This window comes from Melozone crissalis, unplaced genomic scaffold (genome assembly GCF_028551555.1).
Source record: "Melozone crissalis strain CALT ecotype California unplaced genomic scaffold, PUWL_Pcris_2 ptg000111l_1, whole genome shotgun sequence".
NCBI classification, from domain to species: domain Eukaryota; kingdom Metazoa; phylum Chordata; class Aves; order Passeriformes; family Passerellidae; genus Melozone; species Melozone crissalis.
Window position 1 is genome coordinate 392,389 of NW_026535888.1, and position 18,114 is coordinate 410,502.

Below are 18,114 nucleotides of genomic sequence, written 5' to 3' on the forward strand. Positions count from 1 at the left end.
AGAAAGAATTTACTTAACTAGCAACTGCAAGATGAGAAAATATTCTACAAGGAAAACATGAGAGTAAAAAATGTGCCTCTGTGATGAGAAGCACATTACTGCAATTGTACCAGATTGATTTTCTTGCAAACTTCTGTTAATAAGCATTTTCACAGGCCAGGAAGGTTCAAACTTTGTCATGAAAAAGAATTTTGAGCGCTCAAATCTGAAGATTCAGGCTCCTAAGCTAGAATCTAACACAGCAGCATAAACAAGAAACTATTGAATACACACATGAAACATTACACAACCTCCTTTGCCACTACATAAGAATATCTTGATAAACACATATTTCATCCTTAATTGGGGCATGCAAACAAAATAAAGTGCATTGAACAAATCTCAAAACTATTTTGTGGATAGCTAAAAACATCTGGAGGAGACAACATATGAACAAGCACAATGATAATTTGTAGGAAGAGATGATCTAAGTAAACTGAAGGTTGACCTCATATCCCTTGACTCAAAAATTAAAATTCCTTGGAAGCCAAGATTCTTTTCTTCACAGTAACCATTGGGAACCAAAGAAAATTTTTCATCAACTCCTCTTTTGCCAAGATTAAAATAATTAACCTCCTTTAAAAACAACTCTTTAGGTAATCCTTGCTTCACAGTACTTGACAGAGCCAGTAAGCTCCAGGCCATACTCAGTTATTTGGACAGAATGAAACTTTTAAAACATCAGTAAAATTGATCATATTGAACCCTGCAAAGGGACTGCATCTTGCAAGGTAAGAGGTGGATTATATCAGCAGTTACCAAAATGACACAGTATCAAAAGATGAAAATCTTTGGCTGGCATAGACATTTTTACCTGTAATCCTTTGGAAGGGAAAGGTATACCTTTATTTTTAGGTTTATTTTTAGCTGCTTTATTCCCAAATGAAGGCAACACAATAGAAATGTTAAAACTGTTCCCTTATACTTATTCCTATATACTATACTGTTCCTATATCACTCTCTTTGCTCTGCCCAAGTTCTTCTAAATTGTTCTGTGAGGAGAAGCTCTTACATGGATTAACATGAAAGTTATTATGATATGTTCACACTTACATAACACACTTTTTGGTTGTTGATGGAAGTATTATAAAAAACTACATTCATGCTACTGTGAAAGATGGCCTTAGAGAATCCTCATGAATTCATTCTAGAATTAATATTCATTCTAGAATATTCATTCAGGGTATGGATGTAAGTGAGCAAGCAGTGAATTCTTCAGCTATGTACTTTTTTGGTTTAGTATTCATTAATACTCCCCACCTGACAGTGGTTTCATTTGCAGGTGTGCAAATGTTTTGTTTTTGTCCATTTGCTTATAAATTTCTCCTGGTTTAGAAAATTCTGTCAAATTTAGCATAGCAAAATTATCTCATCAAAAAGAAAAAAAAAATGGAAAACAATTTTCTTTCAGATTTAAACAGCGGAAAATATGAGACACCTTGGGATCCAAGTCCAAGTACTTACATGGAATTACACATATACTTGGTATTATTTACTCACTCTTTGAGCTGGAGTGAGCTGAATAAGCAGGTATTTAAGACCACATTTGTCTGAAAATAAGTGCTCTTATCACAAGGCAGTTAGTAAATGGATATGTTCCTTTGGTTTAAATATTTATCCAAGCTGATGTTTTTCCTGCAATGCTGGTGCTTTTCATAATCTGTCATTGGCTGTGGAAAGTCTGTATTTTTATTTTCTCTCGCTTGTACGACGGCAGTTGAAGACACAGAAGTCTTATTTATGTTTGTAAATAGATTTTTGGCATCTTTCTGCAACAGAGTGTGCCAGCACAGTGAACTGACTGGCATTGTTTTATAAGCAGTGTTGCTGAAAAAAACCCCATTATCTCACCGAGAAACAAGAAGGAAATGCCCAGCTCCAGAAACTCATCTCTTCCAAGGTCCATGCTCAGACAGCAATCAGGCAGCTGCCTTTGGTGCATTGCACTCGCTCCCTGCCTTCTAAATTGCAGGAATGTGTATTGCACTCGCTCCCTGCCTTCTAAATTGCAGGAATGTGTATTTCCCCGCGGTCCTTTCTGCCTGGCTTTGTTCGGGGTTTTCCCCTCCAGGTTTGAAAGCCGCCAGGAAGCGGCAGCAGGAAATCCCTGCGGTCTGCTCTGTGTCGTGAGAACGACTTCCACCTTATTAGGCACAAAACTATTTATGTCACAACTGAAAGTAAAACAGAACGGAGCAGGGGGTGGAGCATTTGCTGGTGTCACTGGTGCCAACCTTGTCCTGGCCTCTGTGCCGTGTCGGCTTGCTGCTCTGCACCCCGAGACCTGTGAGTATTTCACAACTTCTGACATCCTCCTGCTTTCTTCTGTCTTCGTTCGAAAAAGGACGAGGCTTAGAGCTTAGCTTCTTATGAAATACATAGTTTAAATGCTGTATTTAGCCTTGCACTTGGCACCTGTTTCTCCGTTTCTGCCGCATTAGAGAAATCAGCAATTAGAGGAGACTGGTGCTAGCTCGTGAAAACTTGTCATTGTTTGCTAACAAATTCACTCGGCAAAAACGAGGGGAAAACAAAGCTACTGCTCTGAGCCTTTCCTGGTTAATATAGCAAGGACAGAGGCAAAAATCTGGGAGAAAAGTTATTTACTTCTTAGTGTATGTGGTTAAAAGAGCATTAAATGCAGGCAGAGAACAGAAAATTTGCAGGCAGAGAACAGAAAATTTGCAGGCAGTGGAATCTTGCTGAAAACAGTAACAGGGTTTCTCTAGATGACAGGAGTGTTATGGAGAGATTCCACTCAGTAGTACACAAGAGTAAACATACGCACTGGTGAGTCTTGTTAAAAATAACACTTTCTACCTAGCCATAGAATCATAGACTCAGTTTGGAAAAAAGGGAAAGATGTGGGGAACAGAAACTTGTCACAGATTGTAAAGTCACAACCTGCAAAATTATATCTGTGCGAGTCTAATAGGAAATTCTCCTTCCCGTGCACAATCGCTACCTTGCAATTCCTTCTGCCTAAAGAAGACACTTTTAGGCAGCTTACATTTAAGAGAGTCTTACACAGTGGAAAAAACTCCTGGTGATAATTATCACAGCATGTTTGGCTATACTTTCCAAGTGGTACATAGTACATAGTGAAGTGCTTCCTTTGTCTCTCAGGATGTTTAGTTCTATTTACAGTTACAAATTAATTTAGCACGTACTAGTTAAATGGAAACATACCATTTAGTTATTTTGTCTTGGAAAAAGATAATTATAGATTAACACAGTCTAAACAAACAATATCTATAGCTCAATAGAGGTGTTAAATTTGGGAGTCTACTGGGCTGTTTGAAGCTTAGAGTATGACTTCATATCTGTGCCCTGCACCAGGTGCTGCATTGGCTAATTAAGAGTTATGGCACTTGTACCAGAGGGGCCTGCATGTATTCTGGTGAGTGACAAAACTGCTGTTTTCTTGTAAGAAAGAAGCCCCGACCTGCCCTTCCAGAGCTAAGGAATTCTCTATGGGAATCAATGTGCCTGACTTCTGAGAGCTGCAGCTGGAAGCGTTCAGTGAGCTTGCGAGAGGAAAAGCCATCAACACGAGCACACTCATGTGGAGAGCTGTTGAGCACTTATTGCTCAAAAATAATGAATTGTCTCTGTTAGTGTAAGCCACACAGCCACCCTGCCTCAGGCTGAATGTCAAGCGAACCTCAGGCTGAATGCCATGAAAATAACAAAGACAGAAGAGGCATGGCAGCTGGAGCAAGGGTGTGTGGTGTGCTTGTGAGAACACAGGAACGTGAGTCACAGTGGCTCTCAAAGGCTCAAGTGCTGCAGCCTTTGCCGGAAAAGAAATGACAACAGTTCCTTTTCCTGATGGTGTGCTTAGGCAATGGTGTAGCTCCCGGAGGTTTTCTTTGTGCTGTAAGGGTAAATAGGTCAATTGCGGCTTCAATTGCTGCTTCACATTCCTGAGGTTTGATTATGCTGGTGCTATGATTGGTTATACTCAGGGCTGTCAGTGCAGTGGGGAGGCTGGGCAGCACAGGGGGGTGACAGCAGGGTGACAGCTCGCCTGGGCTTGCACTGGGGATCCCAAGGGTAAACCTGACCTGCAGTGACCCACACTGGGTGCTGGTGATGGCCAAAGCCATCAGACTGGGGTCCACACATGCTGCCTCACTGCTTACAGCTTTCTCTCGCTCATTTTATTTCATTTTCAATCATTTTTATTGAATAAAAAATGTCTACAGCCTAAGCTACACTATCTTAGAGTAATTACTTACATGGGTGCACGAAAAATCGGATTTTACACTGTCTAGAGTATGTACTTATATATATATATATATATAAAAAATATATATTTATATGTATATTTATTTGGTTTGGTTTGGGTTTTTCCAGGGGCTTGGTCCGCTCTGTGAAAACAATCCATTTGGTTCACAAATGGTGTGTGAGAAAAAGGAAATCGTTACATCATACTCTGATTAAAGATTTAATACCTTTTCATGATTATGAATTCATGGGAAGGCAGTGAGCATGGGATTGAGTTTTGAGTAGACTATGCTTTAGTGATCATAAACCCTTCTACTTCTGCTGCCCTCAAACTTTCTCCTTCCTTTCACTCCCACCATGTCTTTACTCCTTGCTGTGCTCTCCATCCAGTCGTACAACTCAAATTCCACCTCTGTGCACCAGCAGCATCCCTGCTGTCTGCACCTAAGCCTTCAGAATACATACAGGGGACTTGCAGAAGTTACTCACAAAATTTAAGAGGCTTCCTGCTTTGAATCATCTTAATGCACAGGCTGAAAGCCACTCAGAAATCCATTGTGGCTTTATACTTATGGTTTTTTTCCCCCATGTAGGCCCCAAAATGTAGTTTTCTGACCCAGATGCTGTGCTTCTCTTCTGAGTAATGGTCCAGCAGGCAGAATGCTGGGGATGGCACAAAACTCTGCTGGAGCACTGAGCAGGCTGCAGAGCCAGGTAAGCACCTCTTAAACAACATGACATTCTTCTGAAAGTTCAGCAAAGCTTGTAATGGTATTTTGCAACCCAACGTGAAAAGTAGGTAATAAAGAAAATTTAAGGCTTGTAAACATCTCTGGTATTTTAGATTACATCCTTACACTTATTAACATTATTCTCATCTCAGTTCCAAAACACAGCATTGTACCAGGTACTTGGAAGAAAATCAACTCTATTCCAGTCACAAGTGCATTAAGACAGAAACTTAAGTCCAAAACGCCACAGCATTTTCCTTTTTCCTTCTTTCTTTCATTTTTTGGCAAAACCCCCACTCATCTCCTGCCCTCATGTAGCTGAAAATATCTCTCAGATTCATAGGATTTTATGGTTGCTGTAGATTATTTTGCATAATTTAAACGACACATGAATATTTCAAGTCTCATTTTAAACTGTGTGCAGTTTCAGGACACACAGGTCACAGTGAGGACAAAGTAGTTTTCTAGCAGTTTTTCTCAAGCTAAAGATGAGCAACTTGAAATAGTGCAAATTTATGTACTGTGCACTGGTGACAATTTTAAAAAAGAAAATAATTTGACTGAAACTATGAGCAAGATCCAGTGTTGAGAGTGAACTCAAGCTCTATATTGCACTCAGTAAAAGTGACTTTTAAGCAGCAATGTGGTTCAGTAGGGGCTACAAGTAATTCTCTGCCCTCTTTAGGACTGAGGGGTTTTGCCAGCACCTTTCCTGAGAGTTCAGTGCCCAAACCATATCCAAAGTATGGAGCATCCAAAACCTGTGACAGAATATTTTATCTCAAAGCAGCCTATGACACCTGTTTTGTCCAGACTTAAATATCAGAAAACAAAATAGCCTTCATTTAATTAATGAAAACTAATTTTCATTTCTGTTTATACTTTAATTATTTTCTAAAGGATCGTTTTCTCTAATTCATATAACCAGCTAAAACTTTTGCAAATGGAAAAAATCTTTATTTAAACATCAAAAACTAAGAGAGAAGAGATTTGTTTTCTCTCAGTTGGATTGCTCAGTTTTGAAATGATGAAAATGTTCTCACAGTGCCTGGTGAACCGAAAGAAAAACAAAGAGCTCAAACCCACACGAAACAGGTCAACACTCTGATGCAAAACCATGGCTACCTGTCTGTGCAGCACCAGATAAAGATCAATAATGTCCTTCAGGCTCTGCAAACAAAAGGTAGAAAACCCAGTGGAACAAAAGCAGCGACTTGGAGGCTTAATGTCCAAGGGTAAAACAAATGATAGCATTAAATGGAGGCCAATCAATTGCAAGAAAATCTTTCTGAGACAGCCTACAGTAGTGACGCGAATGCAGAATAGAAAAACCAAAAACCCAATTAGGAAGGTTTTGTTTCCTGGGTCTGAAATGCTGCTGGACCTGTTCTGGCCAAAGCTTGGGAAACCTCAAGGTGTGTGTTCTGAGGAGTAGTCTAGCCAATAGTTCAGAAATTCAACTGCTGCAGAGTAGGAGCAGAAATGAGTGAGCTTGGAGGCTTAGAAATGTGCAAGTTCCTCTTCAGCATGCTCATTTCAGCCATACTCTGCTATGCTCATCAGCCCGTTTCAGTGGCCTGTGGGCACAAGGAACATTGGAGAAAGCTTGTGATCTCTTGAGCCTTCACATAATTTTTTTTTTTTTTTTGCATTGTTTGTATTGGCAACAGCTCTGGTTCTTGTTTGGGAGTGGGTGTAATCTATCAAAGTAGCTAAAATGTGCTGACATGTTCACTCTGACCTCAGACAGATGTAACACTACCACATTTTCTTCTGATTTTGTTCCTCTTCTGGAAATAGGCAACCCATGCTATCACTGAAGTTTCTTAAAAACCCCAAAGATTAATGCTTACATGTACAGAGTCAGCTGGCTCCTTGTTTAGAATGAAATAAGATTGATTTCTAGCTTTACCATTCAAAAATTATGAAAAAACATGCTAGAATGTTTCAAACTGCATCATGCCTCTAATCCAGGATCCAGCAAATTCCAGTAGAAGTATCACTGTAGGAGAGGGCCATAGATTATAATTCTTTTTAAAAAGCTCTGGAACTTGCCTAACTTCACAACTTTGAGAACTGCTTTTGCTATTTTTAGTCTTTTATCTATTACAAGTGTGTTACAGATCTCTATCAGTGTATGGTCTTGCAGTCTTTAAGCTGAGTATTTTGATAAGGCTGAGATATTACCTGTCCAGCAGCTGTTCCTGTAACAACTGTTTTTATGGCCTCAGAGGTTTCAGTTTTATGCATCAATATGACATAATTTATAATTTTTTTGCTGTTCAAGTTTCCATGTTTAATACTGTTCCAGTTGTTAATATCCTACCCTAAAGGCACAGAAATTTAATCCGTAATTGTGTTCTCATTCCCTGTTGGGTATTTGTTGCTATGATAAAAATATCACAAATAATATGTACAAGGAGTGCCTAACAGCAAATGTATAGATCAGGACACATTTTGCTAAACAAACTTTAGTTTTGGCTCCATTTTATGTGTTTTATTAATGCCCTTTACATTTTGAATATCTTTTTATTCTCACTGTTTATTTATCTGTGAGAACTTATTCTGAAAGGCCTTTTAACTAGTTATTGCATATTGCCTCCTGAAGGGTGTCATTTGGGGATAAATGGTCAAATCTCACCAGCTGTGCCTTACAAATGAGTTTTTTGCTCTGTGCTTTTTCTTTGCTGTGTATTTGAGCTAAATTATTTTTGCCACTAGCAAAATTCAGGGAGTCTCTGTGTCAATTGTGTTTGGCAAGCTAACCTAGCAGATACAATTAATATTATACGTCCTTGCATCAAGAAAACATTCAGCTGGTCTTTCACAATTTGAGGAGGGGTTGATACCTTGAAAAGACTGACATTGCATGGAAGGATGAAAAGAGAAAGAAGCATGAATTACCTTTCTTTCCTGGCTGGATTTTGCCACCTGGCAAATACGAGGTCTGTAGCCAAGTACAGGGCACATCTCCACAAGGAAACAGTCTGAGCTCTGGGCCTCAAGCACAATCTGCAAAAGAAAGTAAAGGTCAAGAGAAAATATTTAACTTGCTACATTTCATGTTCTGATGTTTAATGTATTGAGTGGAACAGCAACGACTCTGTGACCTTTCAGCAAAATTTTCAAGCAGGCATTACAAACTTTACTCTCTGGCATAAATACCAATTATCAGGAATAGAAGGAGAAAGGGCTGCCAAAGCAAATCAACAAGTAGCAAACAAAGAACATATAAATACAGAATGTGATATAAACTGAGAGAGGCTCCTGCCAGGCTGATTACTGAGAAAACTCCCTTGAAGGCTAGCACTTCCCTGATACAGGCAGAATAAGCCATGTAGGACAGTGCCATTCTGACACTAATTCAAACTCAGGGCTTTTTTTCTTTGTTTCCCTTCGATTGTTTCCTACAAGAAGCCTAAAGTGACTCAGGGATGAAAGAGCAGAGAGATTCTTCAGTGAATCTGCTTCTTTGGCTTTCAGCATTTACCCCATGACAAGGCAGCTAGAATATGTTTTCTCTCTAAATCTTACTCATAATCCATGAAAATTTGATCTCAAAATTACTTATTTAAGGGCTCAGTATATGGAAACATCTATCTAGTTCAGAAGTGCTGCTTCATTTATGGGCTCCATTCCTCTTAAAGCCACTTCCACTAGTTTATGAAACCTTTACTCTCCATGGCTCCACCCCTGGAAAAAAAAAGTCACAGAAGAAGAATTGCTGCAACAATGCAGATGAGTGGGTGTAAAATTTTACAAGATGTAAACAGTACTTGGATGCAGATCTAAAAAGATCCCTCCTTTATACATGAGACATTTCTTAATAAAATGCCAAAGGACTGGCGGGAGCTGGAGGTGGTGGTAAGATTTCAGAGGAAAATTTGCTGCAGTAACAGAGAAAAAAAGATTTAAAATGCTTTGCTGCACAGGAAGCCAGAGAAAAAATGCTGAGGACACATATTTTTAGAACAGGGGAGAAGAAGAGACCAACTAAAATAATAATAATGAATAATGTGCAAGAAGTCTATTGTACTACGGAGTGAAATGAGAAAATAGATTGTTATGAGAGAGAGGTGTTTGAGAAGGCTGATTTGCTCATGGGAACAAGGAAAGGGGGCTGATCAAGGAAAAAAGTGTATGCTACAAGTCAAAAAGTTGAGAGAAAATTCGAGAATAATCAACAATGAAGAAGTTCCCCTTTTCCCACAAAAACTGAAAACAGTGTCACCGGTTTCCAAATCCCTCATTAGATCTGAGTGCGCTGTATGCTTCTGGCCATTTGTCTTCAGGAACAAGGAAGCAGATGAGGAATAAAGATATAAATAAAGAATAATAATACAGTTCAAAATAAGGAGAAAAAAGAACCAAATGGCATAGCCTGGAAAGAAATGTTCATATTTATGAATATCTTACCTCAAGGATTCAAGGAGACATTTATAAGCAAATATTAATAAAAAAGTTTAGATATATGGTATTTAGGCAGAAGCATGTAATTTTAACTGTCTGTATTTTCCATCGCATGTAAGTTAAATACTGTAAAAAACCACAAATATTTTCTCTTGAGCAACTTAGATTATTGTTTCTGTGACAGCCAAATCAGCAAAGTCATTGGCTGTATCTGCTTCATTAAAGAAAGGTTTTTTCATTTGCTTACAGATTTGCTTCTTTAAAGAGAAAACAATACTAGCGTACCTTAGATATCACTCAGAGGCAACTGCACTTAAAATGCTTAATTTAAATTCATTATTAAAAAACAGCATTCCTTTCCCAAACATTGTGTATTCTACCAACTGTCTGGTAAAGTGATTTTGTATTTCTCCAAGCTACAAATCAGCTGGCCCTTCCAGCTACACACAACAGGGTTTTGTCTTTGTTGGAAGTCTTGGAAAATTGGTTAATTAAGTCAGTACTAAAGCAAAATTCTGTGGAATCAAATGGTGACAAGGCATCACTTTGGTTGTGTCTTCCAGAAAACACACCTGAAAAGTATTTGTCTGCAGTATCTGCTTCTGAACAGCCACTGCTTTTGCCTTTTAAAGAATGGAATGGGACTAATCATCTTCTTCCTATGGTAAACACAGAGCTAACGTCAATCAGACACTAGCTACAAATTATTTATTTTCACTATCAGAGCTGTTACTTGTCTCTAGTCACTTCAGAGACTGGATTTGGAATTTTATTTTTACACTTTAAAAGAATTTTAGGTATTTTACATCAGGTAATTGAACCTCTCTCTTGCATTATGTTCTATAAATGTGGCCTTCTGAAAAACCCACATTGTTTATACTGTGTGTGACATGAGATTCTGTTTTTATGTATCTGTGTGATTTTATGATTTTTCAAATCTGCCTGCTTGCCCCAAGCATTTACCATATGAATTTACACGTAAACACTGTATCTCTAATATCTTACCATGCTGAGTCCTTTTTTTCATGGTAAAGGTTGTAGATCCCTCCTGTTTATCCTGATGGTCACTGTGCTCCTTCTGTTCCAGTGCTTATGTTCCAAAGACAGAAGCAGGACGCTGCAAGTGGGAAGAAGTTCTGCAGGATTTGCAAGCCATCAAGACATCCAGAGTAAGTCCATGAAACAGTCAGCTTTTCTTGCAATCCTAGAAGAAGCCTTAAGAAAACATTTAGCACTGCACTCAGCTAGGAAGCGCTAGTGAGAGGGAGAGGGATGGTGTTTGTTAGCTAATGTTGGTAATTACAACTCTTATTTCCTTGCAGGACATTGATGTCAGTTTATACACTGCCAACGCAGATGAGGATGTAAGTAAACTTCACACATGACCACAACTGATGTTTAATGTGGTGCCTTCATGGCCTTATCTGAACTATCCCCTAAAGCAGACTTGTTCTAATTTGATAAATGCGCCTAAAATCAAATAATTTGCCTTGGAATTAATAGCACTTCTAATCTATGTGCTTATGATAAACTATGCAAGCAGGTATTAATTATCCTTATTTAGTCATCTGCTACTAAAGTTAATCAATTGAAAGGGATGGTTGAGGCCATATTGGGTATCCTGGCCCACAGAGAGGAGGCTCTGTGCATAGCAGCGAGGTTGGAAGTACAGGATATTTAAGGTCCCTCCCAACCCAAACTACTCTGTGATTGTGTGGTTCAAAGTCATTTTATCAAGGCAAACAATGCTAAAATAATTCTGGGATTCATTTTTTAATTAAGGGAACATTACCTGCTTCCTCTGCTCTCTTACCCATTCTGAATTCAGGTCTCCGAGTTAAAGTGTTAAGACTACTAAGCATAATAATAAATTAATTCCACTATGGTTAGTTATATGCCAGGTTCCTATCCTCATTAATTATTTTCCTGTGTTCTTCATGTTTCACCCCATCTCAGCAAAGTGTTTGCTCTTGTTGTTCTTAGCTCTCACAGTCCATCTCTGCAGATATTCAAATGTACTTGAATAGTAAGAAAAGATGCCCAGTAAGTAAAAATCAGTCTCTTTGTGGCTGATTTTATCTTAGATTACATCTCACTTATATAATACTTGTGGTTTAAATTAGATAATAAATTGTGACCTACATTTGCTTATTCCTTTTTAATCATAAACTATTGCAACTGCATGTTTTTTTCAGGAAGAATGCCAGGAACTTGTAATGAGGTGCTTTTTCTTAGAGACAGAAGTGATATTTCAAGAATATCGTATCAAAAATTGCAGTAAAACACAGGATGTGTGGAACATTTGGAAAAATGGGAATGACAGCTTCGAAAAAAATAAGGTAAGCAGCACCAATTGTGTGTGGAAAAAAAGCAAATCAAAATGCTTATGTAACTAAAGAGGTATTTCTGCTATCCAATAAACTGTGGGATGAAAACTAATGAGAAAAACTAATGCCTTTTTTCTTCTTTTTTTCAGTTGGCTTCCACAAAATCAGAAAAATGCAAAGAATGTGAAGAATATGAAGAAAAAAATTTTACAGAATTTGTACAAAACTTTGAAAAGGTTATACAAAGGGATTGCAAACACTGGTCAGAAAGACATAAGCTGGTAAAAAATATTCTTACATGAACACCCTCAGAGAAATTAGATTATCACCAAAAATAAACCAGAAAAAAAAATTATAATCCTCTTGGCTATCTCTTAATATATCTGTTTCTATTGTGGTTTTCAGGTAAGCTCAATTACTTCTTCCGTCCAAGAACTCAAAGTCAAAACTAAAATATTTATGTGAAGACTCTTCTTTGCCCTTTTGTACAATGCTAGCATAAGGGCATTAAAAATTATCTCCAGTTTTCTCACTGGAAGAAATATCACAAAAAAGAAATAAATTATTTGCCTCCATAAAACATCAAAACCAGAAGTGTTTATTACATAGTTCGCATGAAACAAAATGGGTCCTAAATTTTACATTTTTCCTTAATTCAGTGGCGTGCACTGAATATGATTTTTCCTTACCTGATGTCATGTGCACAGGAAAGGTAACACCAAGTTACAACTCTGGACTTCAGTCAAAGAGATAAAGGGACTTTCCTTATTTCTGGCTTTGAGAGGGAAGCATTACACTGATGATGGGGGAACCAAAGAACTGCTTTGCTCAGAATTTTCTTCATCTTCACTACTTTGAAAATCAATTTCCTGATTTAATATTGTTTTCCATTAACTCATTTACCCGTGGCAAGTATGATAAATACTGTGAATTTGTCTTTCCAAAGAAAATTGCTAAATCTGTGACCACTCAGCTTGTCACTCTGTCAGCCACTGGCCATATCCCTTTTATTTCATTTGACTTCCAGCTGGCCCAGGTGCATCTTCTGGGATTAAGAGAGGCCTTTTGCTAATCTGGATCTCCAGCATTTCTGTTAGGGTTTACTTTTTCCTGAGAGCTAAGCAGCCATCTGAAAGCTTTACTACATCCTGAATCCAATTGTTACAATAAATGATCTGGCTGTTATAAATGATGGACTAAATTAATGCCAACTTGTTGTTTGTGGTTTTTGGTTTTGTGTGGGTTTTTGGCTCTTTTTTTTTTTTTTTTTTTTAAGTTAGGAAATTCCTATGTGTTCCAGAGGAAAAGTTTCAATATGAGTAAAACACAGACAAATCTGATCTGACCTGTTAGTCCTGCAGGCAGAACAATGGCTACTTGTGAAGCAAACATCCCCAAGGTGAAGAAGCTGTTTCTTCTACGCAGGCTTGAGTTATTTGCGTGGCATTAACTAGCTAATATTTTCTAACTGCTGTTGGCAGACATTAAGGAAAAGATTAATACTGTGTTTTCTCCAATGAATCCTTGTCAGTTAGGGGATTAAGGCGACTCATAGCAGTGTTTCTGGGTACAGAAGGAACAATAACTACCTTTTGACACCAGAAGAGAAGAAAAATGCTCTTCCATCAAAGTTCTGCACTACATGGTTCTGTTTTCCTGATTTGCAATAATTTAAAATCTGCTTTTCCTTCCCATTCCTTGTAGTTAGTATCCACATTTCTTGCCTGTGTACTAACAGGATAATGCAAGATGATGTCTGACATCCTCTTCCTTCTTGCTGTTTTACTGGACCCTGAAGATAAATATGAGTTGTTTATCCATAGAATATTGCCTCTAGTGGCTCCCAAATGTTTGAGCACCTGTTGATCAGGTACTGTTCAGATGATTTCACGGACATTTTAGACTCTGAACTGCAGATACCTTTCTTGTTAGGACCTTCAGTGTTTTGAGGAAAATAAAAAAGAGGGAATTCTTTGCCAGCCGTGAGATAGCTGGGGGATCAACAGCAATTGCAGATTATTCATCTTGTCCGTATGACTACGTGAGCAAAAACATAGTATAGAAACATTTCATTCCAGCTCCATGGGGAAAAAGCTCAGACAATGATTATTTGAGTCAGCCAGCCCAACATTGAGAGGAATGGAGGGAAACCAGCATATTGGATACATCTATATATATAGAAAGAGAGATTTCAGCAGGTGTACTCCATGGATAAAGCAGGAATTTCTGCACAGCATCAGGAGACTGATCAAGACAACACTTAAAGGGACATTCGGTAAAGTCTAAAGGGTTGTATCTTCTCTAAAGGCAGAGAAGAAACAAACTTTGCTCATATGAATTCGATGGAATTTTAGTCTCACGCACCTAGGCAGGAAAAGATGAACAAGTTAGCATTATTTCAACAAAAAACTCAATTCAGCACCTTGAAACTGTCTCCTTTCAACTATTTTCCCTCAACGCTGGAGAATTCACCTATTCTTATGAACAGACTTAATTAAGCCAATAATTAATAACTTAAAGACAAAAGGAAATAAATATTTTTCATAACCTCACCCTCTTCTACATGCTTATTTAATGTGGTATTTTCTTGACCAAGTCAAGCCAACCAGGAATCAAATGGCTTTATAAAAATGGGGGGAAAGATGAGGCAGTACAATAAAGAGTGAGAAATCTGTTGAGATAACCAACCTATCTGTGCCATGAGATAAGCAGCTCACTGCCTCTAAAAGCTAAAAAACGTATAGGGGAAAAAGGAATGAAGTTGGAACATAAAAAGAAATCAGGGAAAGGTTTTCTGGGAATTTTCTTGAGAAATACCAAGAGCTAAAAAAGCTTATTTTAACTTCAACATACAAATTAGTATCCTATACTGGTTTTCTTCCTTCTGAGTCCTCAACCATACAAATTTGTACCCTTTTTTTCTTTTCCTAGTGCGACTCAATACTCCTCGGGGCTTTCCACTTCACTACATACAAAACTGCTTCTGATGAACTGCTTTTACAAGTTTTACTAATGGAAAACAAAGAAATGCAACTAAAACTTCTATGTCAAGATACTGTCTTGAAATCAAATTATAAAATACATTGACAGTGCTGCTGAAACAACCTTCATTAGACTCCAACACAGTATTTTGTTGTGAGGTGAAGGGAAGCCATCAGGTGTGGCTTTGTTTATTTAATGCCTTTCAGGGGGATGCAGCTGTATTCAGCTTTGCAAGATGAAAAATTGAAAGTAGTAATCCTTACAGAACCTTATGGCTGCTCTACCACACATGAGAGACCCTGAGAAACTGACAAAAGGGAATTTAAGAGAAATTTAAAATATACTTATGTCATTGGAATTCAACACAAACAACAATAACATTAATTGAAACAGTGTAGCTGGGCCACAGATAAAACTAAGAAAATGTTACGTAAAGAAGTTGTCTTTCCCTGCTCTTCTAAAAGTCACATATATCCTGCAGTTAAAAATGTATTAAAAGAAATCTTTCTGGAAATGTATAGTCTTGCAGTAATGCAGGACATGTTAGCATGAAAGAAAGTTAAAACATATGTCAAACACCACCAGGATAACTCACAAGCTGCAAACACCTTATGTCAATCTAGGAATAGCATCTAGAGCCCATGTACACCCCACATTACAAATTTCAACTCCCCAGGCCTGTCCCATTGCAGCAGGCCATGCAGCAGGGCAAAACAGCTCTGGCACAAATAAGTGCAGACACCCGTGACACAGAACGTGACAAACAGGGGGACACGAAACACGACACATCATGCTTGTGGTGAGGGCCTTGAGGGGAGAAGGCAAAAGGGACCCCAAAGACACACCAGGGAACACGGCACACCGGACAACAAGACACAGACCAGAGCTGTTCTGCACTGCCCGCCTGAAAGCTGCCATCAAAAGTAGAGCCTCTCCCTTTAGCTGTCCTAACAGGCCCTTGGAGAAGATTGCTTTTCCCTCTGCTAATCTTTAAATCTGCCCCAAGAACTCCCAACCCACTACTGTCCCATCATCCCATCTCCAGGCCGTGGCCCCTGACTTATCTTTTGCATGATCGCTGATGGGAATCCACGTTGCACCTGAAATGAGTCTGCCTCGGAGGGCCTCGTGATGGCCTGTCAGCCTCTCGGTCAGCTACAATGAAGAAAACCAAAACCAAAGTATGAGTCCGGAGTTATGTGGGACAAATCCCACCAAGGCGGCTACTTGCCCTCTCCTGAGTGTGCCGGGCTCCTTCAGCCTCCAGCTTCATCCTGATTCCAAGGCTGTGGCCTTTATTAGGAGTGGCACCTGGGTTAGAGAAAGACAAAGTTAAATGTCATTCCTGTGAGTGCAGTGGATGACCTTGTGTGCTGTAAGACATGTGAAAACCTCTGCTAGGCTTCTGAGAAGCCTTGTGTAGGGGGCCCTCAAATAAACAAATAAACACCCTCTCTCACCCTGCTGCCTGCAAACCTCCCCCTGCCCACAATAACTCCTAACTGGATACCTGCTCACCCTCCCTCTCCCAGTCACAATCCTCAACTCACCTGAAACCTCAATCTCAAACATCATCTGTGACACTGGGCAGATCCCTCTTGTGACATGATGAATTGGCTGAAAAAAGTGTTGTGCTTGAAACAGCTTAGAATTTCAGGGAGTTGCACTCCTCAAATACAACCCCCTCCCCTCAAAAAAAAAAAAACGGAAAGAAAACCCAACAAAAAAAACCCCACCAAAACAATAAACAAAAAAAACCCCCAAAAACCCCCCCAAAAAAACCCAAAAAACCCACAAAAACAACCCCAAAAGAAAAAAACCCCACAAACCTGCAAAACCCCCACAAAAACCAATAAAACCACAAAAACCAAACCTCCAAAAACCAAAAAAAAACCAAAAAACCAATGAAAACCAACCAAAAACCCCAAAAAGAAAACAAAAATACCCCAAAAATTCCATCAAAAAACCCCCAACAATTAAAAAAAAAAAGAAGAGCAAAACCATAAATTACAAAAGCACCTTACCCCTAAACACCAAACCTAAAATCACAAACCTAAATGCTCCCTGTATTCCATGCTGTTTTCTTCACAGAATCTTCAAAGCCTCTGTGCTTTAGATGCCCAGAAACACCTGCTGAAAAGAAGCTGAGACAAACTGAAAAAGCCTCTTCACTGAAATGAGAGGAGAGCTCTTACCCCAGCACATCCCACAGAGGGAATGAAGCCCCTCAGCCACGGCTGGGGTTAATATACCCCTGATGGTGCCCGCCCCTCGTTCCCATGGCACCTGGGAAAAGGCAGGGGGTGAATCCCACCAAGCCCTCAGAGCAGCTGCAGCTGTTTGGCCCCTCTGAGTCAGATTCAAGGGCAGTAAAGGGCTTCTTATAGAAGAAAACTCTTCAGAAAAATTGCAGTACTTTCTTTTTTGCAACAACTACTTGGAGCAGAAGAACAGAAAACTGGCAAGATATGAAACTTTGTGTTTAGGTAGCATAGCTAGATAAATTGGGTAATTGGGTAATTTGCTGTTACCTTACATAATTATTCTGTGTTTAGGAAAAGCCATCTAGTAAGTTCACACTCAAAACTCCAGCAGCCCAGCTGGCCCTACCAAATCTGTATGTTTATACATACAGTAAACAAAACCAAAATCCCAGTAATAGCTATCAGAAGTCTATGAAAGAAACCTATTGAAATCAATCCTACCTCAAATACAAACCAACCCATCCAGAAAGTCAGCTTCACTCAAAAAACAATTTACACAGAGTTAATAACACCAAGAAATAACACACCATATACCACCAATGAATATAACAGTGAAGAAAAAAAAAAACCACTTCTTTTTTTTTTAAATTTAAACTAACTTCTTTTATTAGCTAGAACAAAAAATTTTGCCAGGACTGTAACAACAACTTCTTCTTCTGAAATGTCCCTTCTCATTCCCAAATTCCTTACAACTTCTGAGTTTACATCCAAGCAAAAAGCAAAATTCGTGCACTCGTGTGTTGGCTGCTCCTGTCAGATTCTCTGTTTCCCTCCACATCTTCTTACACTTTCAGTCTTCACGCTGTCCTGCCGCGATGGCTTTGACGGAAGAATTGGTAAACGTTAAGAGAGGATTTCCCTGCCTCCCTCCCCAGAGCTGGTTTCCTTAGTGCATTTCACTCAATCCCAAACCGGCAATGATGCACGCTCACCTCAAGCGTGCAAGGCTCACAGCTGCTCGGCTAAATTCGGCTGCAAGCGGCTAAACTCGGCTATTGTCGGCTGCGTTCGGCTGGACTCGCCTCTTCGGCGCGGCTCGGCTCGTTTCGGCCGAACTCGGAGCCGCTCAGTGCGCTCGGAGCGGCTCGGCTCGTTTCGGCCGAACTCGGAGCCGCTCAGTGCGCTCGGAGC

The 18,114-nt window shown here is 39.2% G+C and overlaps 1 protein-coding gene across 1 annotated transcript; it reads left to right on the top strand.

The window, feature by feature from the left end:
- The first annotated feature begins 2,243 nt into the window (after window positions 1-2,243).
- Window positions 2,244-12,572, top strand: LOC128947959 (interleukin-15-like). Its single transcript, XM_054292483.1, has 8 exons — window positions 2,244-2,325; window positions 4,863-4,983; window positions 9,974-10,074; window positions 10,498-10,579; window positions 10,733-10,774; window positions 11,606-11,749; window positions 11,887-12,018; window positions 12,143-12,572. The coding sequence occupies exons 2-8, from the start codon at window positions 4,930-4,932 to the stop codon at window positions 12,200-12,202; spliced, it is 615 nt and encodes a 204-aa protein (XP_054148458.1). The 5' UTR covers window positions 2,244-2,325; window positions 4,863-4,929; the 3' UTR covers window positions 12,203-12,572.
- The last annotated feature ends 5,542 nt before the right edge of the window (window positions 12,573-18,114 follow it).

What these genes read in the sequence shown, in the direction of transcription:
- LOC128947959 (XM_054292483.1), top strand. Translation starts at nt 4,930, where the DNA reads ATGCTGGGGATGGCACAAAACTCTGCTGGAGCACTGAGCAGGCTGCAG. An exon ending in CTGCCAACGCAGATGAGGAT is followed by an intron (nt 10,775 to 11,605) that starts GTAAGTAAACTT and finishes TGTTTTTTTCAG; the next exon opens with GAAGAATGCCAGGAACTTGT. An exon ending in GGTCAGAAAGACATAAGCTG is followed by an intron (nt 12,019 to 12,142) that starts GTAAAAAATATT and finishes TGTGGTTTTCAG; the next exon opens with GTAAGCTCAATTACTTCTTC.